At 43.4% G+C, this 11,902-nt stretch overlaps 1 protein-coding gene across 1 annotated transcript; it reads left to right on the top strand.

The window, feature by feature from the left end:
- The first annotated feature begins 64 nt into the window (after positions 1 to 64).
- On the top strand, positions 65 to 11,559 carry LOC149615984 (uncharacterized). Its single transcript, XM_089857137.1, has 4 exons — positions 65 to 212; positions 353 to 441; positions 653 to 5,751; positions 11,139 to 11,559. Exons 2-4 carry the CDS (start codon positions 429 to 431, stop codon positions 11,547 to 11,549), a joined length of 5,523 nt encoding a protein of 1,840 aa, XP_089713263.1. The 5' UTR covers positions 65 to 212; positions 353 to 428; the 3' UTR covers positions 11,550 to 11,559.
- Positions 11,560 to 11,902: the final 343 nt, after the last annotated feature.

The raw sequence follows: 11,902 nt of genomic DNA on the forward strand, positions 1-11,902 counted from the left end.
TTGGGGATTGCCGGCTTTTGTGGCATTTATTTTCTCTCTGCTCTAACCATTAGTTAAGATAGTTAGAAAACTCTCCATAGGATTCAGTGTCTTTTATTTTCAAACATAGAAGATTGAAGACTCAAGTCTCAAGTTTATTTTTAGCGGTTAAGACGACGTGTCTAAAAAAATTTAGATATAAAGTTATCTCAAAGCCGACTACTTATGTACAGGTATTCGGATTTACTTAATTATCAGACGTTTTTAAACTTTATTTAGGTTTTAGATTTCTTTCATTCCTAATTTCTTATAATTGAAATTATGCTTCAATTTATTTCTTAGATTTTTAAAAGATTTTATTTTCCATTTTAAGGATCCAAATCTGACTTCTTCGCCAATTCAAACCCCTGTACTAAAGAAATTGTAAAGGACATAAAAAAAACGGGACAATGGAGCAGAAAGGTAGGTTTATTTTTTAAAGGGTTCCACAAGTTTCTTGCGCGCCCCTCCCCAAGCTGCCAAATTTGGCATATAATTATTATAATATCCACCAGCACGACAAAGATGGCGCTAGCTTCACCGTGTATGGGTTAAAGAGACTTGTATAGCCCTTTAATTCAAACAACCATTTTTAAGTGACTGTAACTACCATTTATAAATGTAAATTATTTAGACAATGAAACCAAGGTACCTTACATGGACAAATTAACTTACGACAAAGAGCTTCAGTTGAGCGACCACCAATTCGCCAAAAAACTCAAAGGGCTGATCAAACCCTCCATTAAAACAAAGATTGAACAACTAAAAGATGTTCCTCCATACCCATCGCCATACATTTTTGCCATGTTATCAAATAAGGCATACGTGGAAAAGGAATGGTTAAAAACAGATGAGGACAAGAAAGGGTTAGATATATTTGAGGGCAACGAACGTTTAGAAACAGATGAAGAATACGAAAATAGGCTAAATTCTGATTTACCTACCGATTGGAAACTACTTACAACCGCCTGCAGCGGTGGTTCATTAAAATTAAATGACTATTTCGGTGTCGCTTTCTACAACAACAAGCATTGCCAGATAATAATAGCCCATAGAGGAACAATTTTAAACAGTCTTGGCGCCTTGCGAAGTGATGCGAGTGGCGTTTATCTAAACAATTACGTACCACAGATGAGTTCGGCTTGCACATTTGCTCATCTTGTTCACGATGCGCTAAAACAACATTACGAAATATTCTTTACCGGACATTCACTTGGTGGATGGCTCGCCCAGATTACAACATTTTCTATGAAATACCTGAAAAAAGATGAAGGATTCTTTAAAAGGAACACAGTAGAAGGATATCACGCGCACGCCATCGTTTTTGAGAGTCCAGGTTGCAAAGCTATGTTGGAAAAAATGGCTAGTGACTTTGACGTTCGATATGCCGAAAAAACTGTTTACGTGGAACCACTGGATATTACCACTTACGTATCGTCACCAAACATAGTTAACTGCTGCAATTTTCATTTGGGCACAATTTATCGGTTGTATCCCACCATTGATACGGATATGATTGTCAAATACTCCGTGAAGTCACATAGCATGGACGGACTGCTGGAATGTTTTGATTCTAAAAACGAAGAAATTCGTCAAAACAAGGAATATCCCGAAATAATGGTAGTCAGCGATTGGCCCAAAATTGAAGTTTCTTTCCTGTGGCAAATAATCAAAGCCTGTTCACCCTTCAGAGAACCATTTTTTGGAGTCGAATATGAAGAGTTCTTTAAGTTCGCCAATAGCAAGAACCGTTTCGATCCGAAACCAGAATCAGTGGAAATGTTGGGTTCCGAATCAACAAATAAAGTAGTTCTTATTCGATACCAAACTAAGACTTATCAAGGCAACGTGTGTTCACCCAGTGTTTTCACGCAATCCGAATTGGAGTTTCTTCAAGTCTTTCAGTGGCTAAAGACAGTTCCGGAATTCTTTCAACCAATTGAACTCTTTAACGAACTAGCCGGTGAAATCCAAAGCATCGAAGACCGTTCTTTCATCATGTCTCATCTGGAACAAATATCATATGGTAAAACGATCAAGGTGCCATCAAACGCAAATCTACGCGACTTGATTCCATTTCTTAAAACCTTACTTCGTCTGGCACCTGATGTCAAGAGTAGGGCTATGAACGCCCTAAATTCATTCGAAGCTAGGAAAACAATTTACAAAAACATGTCTATTGAATATAATGAGAAAATTCAGCCTTTACTGAACGCTTTTCAAGACGGTAAATGGCCTCAACTTCAAGACTTCTTAAAGGAAGATTCTACATTAAACGTGTGTCAAGTTTTGGCCAAAGACACTGATGTAGCGTCGGCGCAAGTTCTGAAGCAGGTCAAGTCAAGTTTGTTTGACGAGCTCTTCAACATCGACTTACATATAGCTGTTACTGTTGACAAATCTTTCCACTTGAGAGAAGTTTTGAGATCTGGCGAGCTGGAAAAAGCTCTACTGGTGTTGGAATGCAACGAAAGTACACTAAACGATGACGCAATGTCGTTCATAATAGAGCTGATGAACATAACCAAAGTCAATAAAAATGTTAAAATTATCCTGATCACCGCCGAAACTGATGCGAAATCTTCGGAATTAAAGTCATACTGCAACATAGGTCTCAAGAAAAACTACAAGTGTTTGACATACAATGGAATATCCTGGAATCATCTGACCAAAGAGGCGCAAGAAAGTTTACTAGGAAAGAATTTAATTACTTTTCAAGGGCAAAATGAAAAGATAAACTTGTATGATTTGCTTGGAAACCAAATGAGTGAGTTGGACTTAACTGAATTGTCAAATAGTATCAACCCAGAAACTCTAGTCAAATTCATAAAAGATGAAACAGTGGCAGTAGGTAAACCTATAGCTTCATTGCAAAACAATTACTATATACAACGAAAATTTCTTCAGAAACAAAAATTTGTGAGCGAGCAAGTTTCCAAAGTAATTCCTGAAAGTAGATTTAAATTTAACGAAAAAGAACATAACGAAATCGAACCCCAACCAAAAAGCTTTCAAATCACTAATACGAATCAACAAAATCAGCTTGAAATCAACTTTGATGAGAAGCAGCTGGTTAATTGGGGAGATAATGAAATCGAGATTCAGATCACTTCACGTATCGTACAAACTAAAATCTGGTCAGAGGACGAAATACAAACCCAAATTTGTGGTAGCAATATCGACAAAGCCGAAATTCAGACGCTCATAATATCGGATGGAAGTGGTATGGGTAAAACCACACTGCTTTCTAGTTTACTACCTAAACTTAAAAACCTGCTACCAAAACATTGGTTGATACGAGTTAACTTGAACGATTGTGCTAAAGTACTTGGCGAAAACTTAACGAACAAGTCAATCACTGACGAGACCGAGCCAATGGTCGCGGTGGATTTTTTCTTAGACAAAATTCTCGAATCGAATGACAACTCAAAATTACGTACAAACTTCGAAAAACAATTGCTAAAAATGGCTTTTATCAAACACGGAAACGTTGTGCTGTTTTTTGACTCTTTTGATGAGATTAGTCCAAAATACGATGAAATTGTTACGAGGTTACTATTGGCGTTACGAAAAACCAAAGTTAACAGCATTATAGTAACAACACGGCCCCATATTAAAGAGAAACTGGAAAAGACTTTCGGGACATTTTCTTACAACATAAAACCATTTTCGAAAGAAGATCAAGTTGAATTTCTAGTCAAGTTTTGGAATTACCATTTAGGGTTAGAATTCGCCCAAAATGAATCTAAGAAATTTAGAAGTATCGCGAACAAATCTATCGACAAACTAACGCAATCAGTACGAGACCCTTACGGCGTATTTCTGGGAATTCCTTTGCATTGTGAAATGCTCGCAGAATTCATGTTAGACAAATCGAAGAAAAAAGTCACGCAATTGTCTGAAGAAATATCTTTGAAGGATTTATACGACAAATTTGTTGAAAATAAATTGAAAATCTACAATGACGAGAAAGGTTCTGGCGATCAAAAGCTTTCGACGGAAAATAAAAACAAGATTATTGAAATACAATTGAGAAAATTACACTGGTTCTACGCATTACGCCTTTTACTACCCGAAGAGCAGTGGGCCGTAATACAACCTCCACAAATAGACGAAGACATTAAACCAAAGCTTAAACAAGTCGCTTTGGACGTAGGCTTAATGACCAATCTGGATGAAAATGTCCAACAGTTTATACATCGGGCATTTGCCGAATATTTTTTTCTGGATTACGTATTACACGTCGCGAAAGCACAGACGAGAAATCTAAATATATTATCAATAGTAATATTGCTTAGCTGTGAGGTTCAAATTAGCAGATGTTTTTTAGACAGCATGTTGAGAAATGGCGAAATTGAAAATGAAATAGCTCGTATTTGTAAGAATTACGTTGATGAAGAGGCATATATCAAAGAAGCAATTTTGGCTTACCTTCTAACCGAAAACTGCCCGAACCTTTTTCGAACCTTACTTTATTACTTTAGAACAACCTACTCTACGGAAACCGTAAAATCTGTGGTTCAAGCGAAAGCCGTGGAAATGGATGGCTATACAGCTTTGCACGTCGCGGCATTAAATCAAGATAAAGATAACCTGCGTTTGTTAATCGAAAATGGAGCCATAATTGACGCAGAAGATGACATGGGACGCACTCCATTACATCACGCGTGTCAACGTGGAGACAAGGAAATCTTTCGCGAGCTAGTAAGAGAATTCGCCAAAACGAAGACTCACGACAAAGATGGCTGGGAACCGTTACATGTGGCTGCACAAAATGGGCATAAAGATATTGTTGAAATGCTGTTGAAAGAAGGATGCAACGTTAACACCCAGAACAAGGTTGTTAACGAAACTCCTTTGCATTTAGCGTCACGGCAAGGTCACCACGAGACTGTTCAATTCCTATTACGAAATGGAGCGAACATCGACGCACGTTCATCAGAAAGGCATACTTCTTTACATTTAGCTTCACTATATGGTCATATAGATATTATTCGAACCCTATTTGAACATCATTGTAACGCTAATCCAATCGACGTGAAGGGCTATACACCAATGCATTACGCTGCAAAATCGGGTCAGATTGAAGCTACTGCTATTTTGGCCGAAAACGAATGTAATATTAGTCCTCGTTCTAATGCAAAAGTAACCCCGCTGCATATCGCTGCCTTTCACGGGCACGAGCGAATTGTCAAATTTTTAATCGAAAAATCGGAAAAGAAGAACCTTGTTAATGCGCGGGGCGTTATTGGTCAAACCCCGTTACACTTAGCCTCTATGAGCGGGTTCTTGGGTGTGGTTCAAATCTTGATAAGTAACCGTGCAGATGTAAACTCTCTTGATAAGAATGGTTTTGGCGCTTTGCATATGGCCACACTGAGAGGTGATCTTGAAATGGTCAAATTCCTTGTACAAAATAATGCTAGCATTAACTGCAGAGTAACATTTGAAACGCAACCCCTGGATACATTAAATTTCTGGAGTGCCTTACATTTAGCTTGCCACAAGGGACATATTGACCTAGTTCGTTTCTTCATTCAAAATGGTATGGATATAAACATCCGGGACAATAACCGTCAAACTTCATTACATATTGCTTTGAAGTCCCGTCAGGAACATATCTGCAAATTACTCATTGAAGAAGAAGATATCGAAATTAATTCAAAAGACGCTTATGACGTGATACCTTTACATATTGCATGTCATCATGGGTTTTCAGAGATTTGCCGTTTACTACTCTGTTACATTTGAATTTCGTACCTATTAGTACTTGTAATAACTTCCACTAGAGGACGCCATCCTCTTAACAAGGATGACGTCATCTAGGAGAGGAGTCCGTGGAAGGCTCGGCTAGCGGCCGGCACTCGGACTCGCGCAGTCATTACTCCAGTTATGCAGTCGAATAAACCATATTAATTCTTAAAGCAATGTGTCATTTAATCACACTTAACATGGAGATAGAGGTGGGATGTCGCTAACCTCGCTTCTATTTCGTGTACTACGTTTTTATTTCGCGTTTCGCGTATCGAATAGCACGGTAATAACGTGTTTTAGTCGCGCTATTGTCTCGTTCATTTCGGGCCTTGGCGACCACGATGACGTCGTTCAAGAGTCCGCCTGTTTTCGTTCCCGGCACGGACCCCGCTTCTTCCTGGACAGAATACAAAGAAAGTTTTGAGATTTATGCAGTCGCTGCTGATTTAAGCACTGCAACCGTAGCAAAGCAACGTGCTACGTTTTTACATATATTAGGCCCTGATGGGCGTCGTATTTACAAAACTCTACCAATTTTACCTGTTGGTGACGACCGTACATTGGCTGTGATTTTTGAGGCTTTCGATGCCTATTATCGCCCATATAAAAACATAACGTATCTTCGGTATTCGTTCTTTCAAACGACACAAAGTTCGTCGCAAACCTTTGACAATTTTTTCACTGACTTAAAGACGAAAGCGCAAAATTGTGAATTTTTGACTTTGACGAACTCACTTATCGCCACTCAGCTCGTGTGCGGTATTCGTAGTGACAAGGTCCGTAAAGACCTCCTTGCAATACCCGCTCTTACGCTCGAAGAAGCCGTGACAATCTGCCAGGCTGATGAAATTGCTTCTCTTCATGCTGGCGCGATGGGGTCCGCTAATATTGCTCCCAAGGCTCCATACGCCGCGCCTACGGTTGATGCTCTACACCGCCGCCCTCCTGGCCAATCTGGGAACCGCTCACGCGCTCAATATCCTTCCAACGGGGCTCCGCAATACCAACGAACCAATCATCCTCAGCCTTCGGAGAACTTTCCGTCCCAACCTCGTAGTATTCCTCATAACGCTACCAATCGCCCGCCTTCGTCCAACCGAACGCCGTCTAACCAAAATCCAAGCCGCACCTTCCAACGGCAGCACTATCCGTCCCAACGACCTTCCCAGGGGGCTCGTTGTCCTAACTGTGGCCATCCGACGCACGTTTCCGGTCCTTGCCCGGCCCGTTTATCACGCTGTCTCAAATGCCAACGCACGGGGCACTGGGCTACGGTTTGTCGCTCCGCCCATGCCCTTCACGAAGAAGAATACTATCCCGAACCGGAAGTCCCCTTTGACCCTGACCTGTCCTACGTCGATCTTCCCAACGAGTACTGTTCTTACAGCCTCACCCTTTGTAGCGAGATTAATCAGCTCCAAATCGCTCCGCAGTTCCCTGGCGCCACTGAGGATGAAATCCATGATCGTATTTACCTTTTTGATACCCCAGTGACCTTCAAAATAGACACTGGGTCACAGGTGAACATTATTCCTTTCAAACTGTATGACATGTTCAACTCTCGGCCCGCCTTGCGGCCACCACAGTACAAGGTTATGGCCTACTCGGGTCACCCTGTCTCGATGGCAGGTGTCCTCGATATCCCATGCTCATCCTATACCGCTGCGAACACATTCCCTTTTTACGTCACCACGGACGATCGCGTTCCCATACTGGGGGCAACCGCCTCTTTACAATTGGGGATCATACAGCACCATTGTTACCCTCTGGGTCCTTTGCCGTCCAAGCACGTCTCCGCTTTGGAACCGGGCCCGCTGATCGACGCTACGCCCGATGACATTATAGCCCAATACCATACAGTGTTTGATAACGTTGGCAAGCTGCCCGGACAGCATCATATCGAACTAAAGACTAACCCTATACCATCCATCAGCGCCGCTCACCAGGTCCCGCACACTTTTCGGGAACCTGTCCGCCTCGAGCTTGAAAGAATGCAACAACTGGGCGTTATTGTTCCGGTTTCCGGCCCTTCCGTTTGGGTTCACCCGATGGTGGTCACTCCCAAACCGGATGGTTCCGTTCGCATCTGTCTGGACCCACGACGGCTGAACGCTTCCATCAAACGGCAACCGTTCCCCCTACCAACCACTCAGGAAATCTTTGCGTCCCTCAGCGGGAAGAAAATTTTTACCGTCCTCGACGTTCAAAGTGCTTTCTGGCACATAGAACTTACTGAACCCAGTTCACACTTATGTACCTTTGCGTCACCACATGGTCGATTTCGGTACCTTCGTTACCCTAATGGCCTCGTCACTGGCTCGGAAGTTTGCCAGCAAACTCTCCGCCACATCTTTCCCGTGAATGAATTCCCAGACGTTCATATATCGACCGACGATTTTCTCATGGCCTCCCCTGACATTGCCACCCACACATCGTTATTATGTCGTGTCCTGGAACGGGCGCAGGCTAGTGGCCTCTGCTTTGGAAAGAAGAAAATGCGTTTAGCAGTATCACGGGTCAAATATATTGGCCACATTGTCACTGAAAATGGGGTGGAGGTGGACCCCGCCAAGGTGTCAGCCATTTGCTCCTTACCCCCACCTAAGGATAGAGCTGCACTTCAAAGTTTTCTTGGCATGATTAACTACATTATGCGTTTTCTGCCAGGAGTCAATGCCGATACAACCCCTCTTCGCGCACTACTAAAAAAGGATGCCATTTTCCAATGGGAAGACGACCATCAACTTCACTACGAATCTCTCAAGCAGCTCGCCTCCACAGCTCCTGCATTGGCCTATTTCGACCCTAATCAACCAATAACGCTCTCTGTTGACGCCAGTCAAACCGGCATTGGTGCGGCGCTTCTCCAAAACGGCAAACCTGTCGAGTACGCCTCCACCTCTCTGACCCCTACGCAGTGCCGTTATGCCCAAATAGAAAAAGAATTGCTTGCCATTGTATTTGCGTGCGAGCATTTTAATTTTTACGTTGCTGGCACCAAGTTTACTGTGAACACAGACCACAACCCTCTTCTGGGTGTTGTTAAAAAACCGATCCACCTACTCTCACCTCGGCTTCAACGGCTCCTCATGCGATTGTTTCGGTACCACATGGATTTGGTGTACGTTCCCGGCTCCCACTTACACATAGCCGACATGCTCTCTCGGGCTCCGCAACCGCATATGCTGGTCAACACCGACCTCCTAGAGGGCCCTTATACCGCGGTTTACGCCACATCAACTCTACCGCTGACCCAACTTGACCGATACCAGCAAGCCACTGCCCAGGATCCCATCCTGCAACAGCTGATACACTTTTCGGCCTCTGGCTGGCCCCGCTCCTCCAAACAACTGAGTCCTGATTTACGTCCTTACTGGGCCCATCAAGACGAGCTCCACGTCATAGATGGCCTTTTATACAGGGGTGCCACTCTCGTCGTTCCGGTCTCGCTTCAACAGGAAGCGCTCCGGACCATCCATGGCTCGCACCAAGGCATTAATTCCTGCCTTGCAAAGGCCAAACTCCATTTGTTTTGGCCTCGTCTGTCTGATGACGTTACGCGGTTCATACAAGCTTGCGACACCTGCAATAACAGGGCCCGCGTTAATTACCCTATGCCGATGCATCCCCACCCAGTACCCCGGCTCCCATGGGAGACCGCGGGGACAGACTTCTTTCACGTCGGTTCCAAATCTTATATCATCCTAGTGGATTACTATTCCCGTTTTGTTGAGGCACGCGAATTGAACAGTACCGCCCTCCCTAGCGTTATTGGGTTTCTCCAACCACATTTTGCCCGCCATGGGGCCCCTCAACGACTGGTCTCCGATAATGGCCCACCGTTCAATTCTGCCGGTTTTCAACTTTTCCTCGAACAATGGGGCGTTGAACACATCACTTCGTCGCCATACTACCCCCAATCCAACGGTTTAACTGAGCGAACGATTCAAACCATCAAGAATTCGCTCATCAAGGCTCAACAAGATGGCAAGGATTTGTCTTTCGTCCTCATGGACTATCGCTCCACCCCCCGTGGCATGCTCCCCTCGCCCGCTGAGATGTGCATGGGCCGCAGAATTCGGACGCCTTTAACCACACATACGGACACACTCCATCCTAATTACCCAACTACCGACGACCGTCAATTACTTCAACAACAACAAGATCGCATGGTCACACGTTTTAACGACAGGGCTACAGCCTTTCTCCCTCCGCTACACATAGGACAACGTGTCCGTTACCTCGAAGGCCACCGCAACTGGTCCCTTGCAACGGTGTTGTCCATCGGCCCAGAACCTCGCTCATATGTCATCCGCACTGATCGCGGACAAATATTTCGGCGCACGCGTTCCCACCTCCGACACGAACCGGTTTTCGTTGCTCCGCGCTTTTCGGCACCACCTCCTCTGGATTACGCCACCCCGGTACATCCCCCCATCACGGTGTCTACTCCTATGGCTTTCACTACCGTCGGGGACGTACCCCGCTCCACCACTGATGTTGACGAAAACGCGGCTTATTATGCAAACATTCATTCTGACCACCATTCCACCACTATTTCGGCCCATGAGTCCCACCTCACTGATGCTGAAGCCACGATGGCTGACGACGAGGCGGAGGATGACGTTAGAGCAGAGCGACCCACGATCCCAGTCTCAAACTCTCCTCCCCCAAATCCTTTCCCTTCCATCACCACTTCTCCTACCAGCACTGGTCTCCCCCGTGGCCTACCCGCCTTTCCTCCCGTTTCCCTGCCACCAGCGTGGCCCACAACTCGTTGTGGCAGGCCTAACATCCGGCCCCTGCGCTTCCAAAGCTCACCGGCCGTTTCCGAAAGGGATCCGCTACAGACGAACCGAAGAGAAGACGTGAAGAAGAAGAAGAAGGAAGATGAAAAGAAGAAGAAAAACAACACCTAAACAGAACTGAAACAGATAAGGCAAACGAACTGAGCTAAAGCCGATAATAAAGAAGATACACAAAGAAAATTACATTTTACATTGTTTTTATTTTTATTCATTTCTATTTAAAACTGTCGGAAGAAATACATTTGTTTTTATTCATTCATTTCTATTTAAAACTGTCGGGAGAAAAAGAGATGTATTTGTTTTTATTCATTCATTTCAATTTAAAACTGTCGGGAGAAAAAAAAGATGTTACATTTGAATTTCGTACCTATTAGTACTTGTAATAACTTCCACTAGAGGACGCCATCCTCTTAACAAGGATGACGTCATCTAGGAGAGGAGTCCGTGGAAGGCTCGGCTAGCGGCCGGCACTCGGACTCGCGCAGTCATTACTCCAGTTATGCAGTCGAATAAACCATATTAATTCTTAAAGCAATGTGTCATTTAATCACACTTAACATACTCGATAAAGGAAGTGTAATTAATTTGCAAGATAAAGTCGAAGGGAGTACTCCAATTCAATTGGCCACAAAATCCGGCTTTGATAGCATCTGTCGTCTCCTCGTTGATAAAGGTGCCGATGTTGATAAACCAGATCATAATGGTTGCACCATTTTACATGTGTGGTCTCATTTCGGTAACGTAGATATGGTCAAGTTTCTTGTTCAAAGGGGAGCTAATGTTAACGCAGCTAACATTAATGGCTGTACTCCATTGTATGTTGGTGTGGGACAAGGACACTTAGAAGTTGTTCGTCTGCTTCTAAATGCAGGGGCTGATACCGAAATTGCGGACATAAACAATTTAACCCCATTAGAACTTGCTCATCAACTAAATAAACCAGAAATGGTGGAACTTTTCCCCAAGTAAATAGGTACCAGCGCATAGAAATCGAATATGGGTATTTAGACGTTCTCAGGTTATATATGAGTTCTTGGTCATTCAGCGAACTTCATATCCCATGGTGCCATGAAAACTTGTAACAATTCTAAACCATTTTTTGATAAAAAATACTTAATATTGTTTAACTTTTCTTGATTAACATTATGTTCCTCGATAATTATAATTTTGAAATTTTGAATTTTCAATCCATTATTTGTATACATTTAATAATAAATAAATAAACTGTTACCATATTCCTCAATCTGCGTAATTTGTACAACTTATCTGCGGGCGAGGGAAATAACCTAAGATGGCGTCCTCCTATCCTGTGTTTTGGATTT

The sequence above is a fragment of the Phalangium opilio genome, unplaced genomic scaffold, assembly GCF_054372755.1.
Source record: "Phalangium opilio isolate 3A_F unplaced genomic scaffold, DU_Popi_V2 ptg000217l_1, whole genome shotgun sequence".
In the NCBI taxonomy this organism is placed as follows: Eukaryota; Metazoa; Arthropoda; class Arachnida; order Opiliones; family Phalangiidae; genus Phalangium; species Phalangium opilio.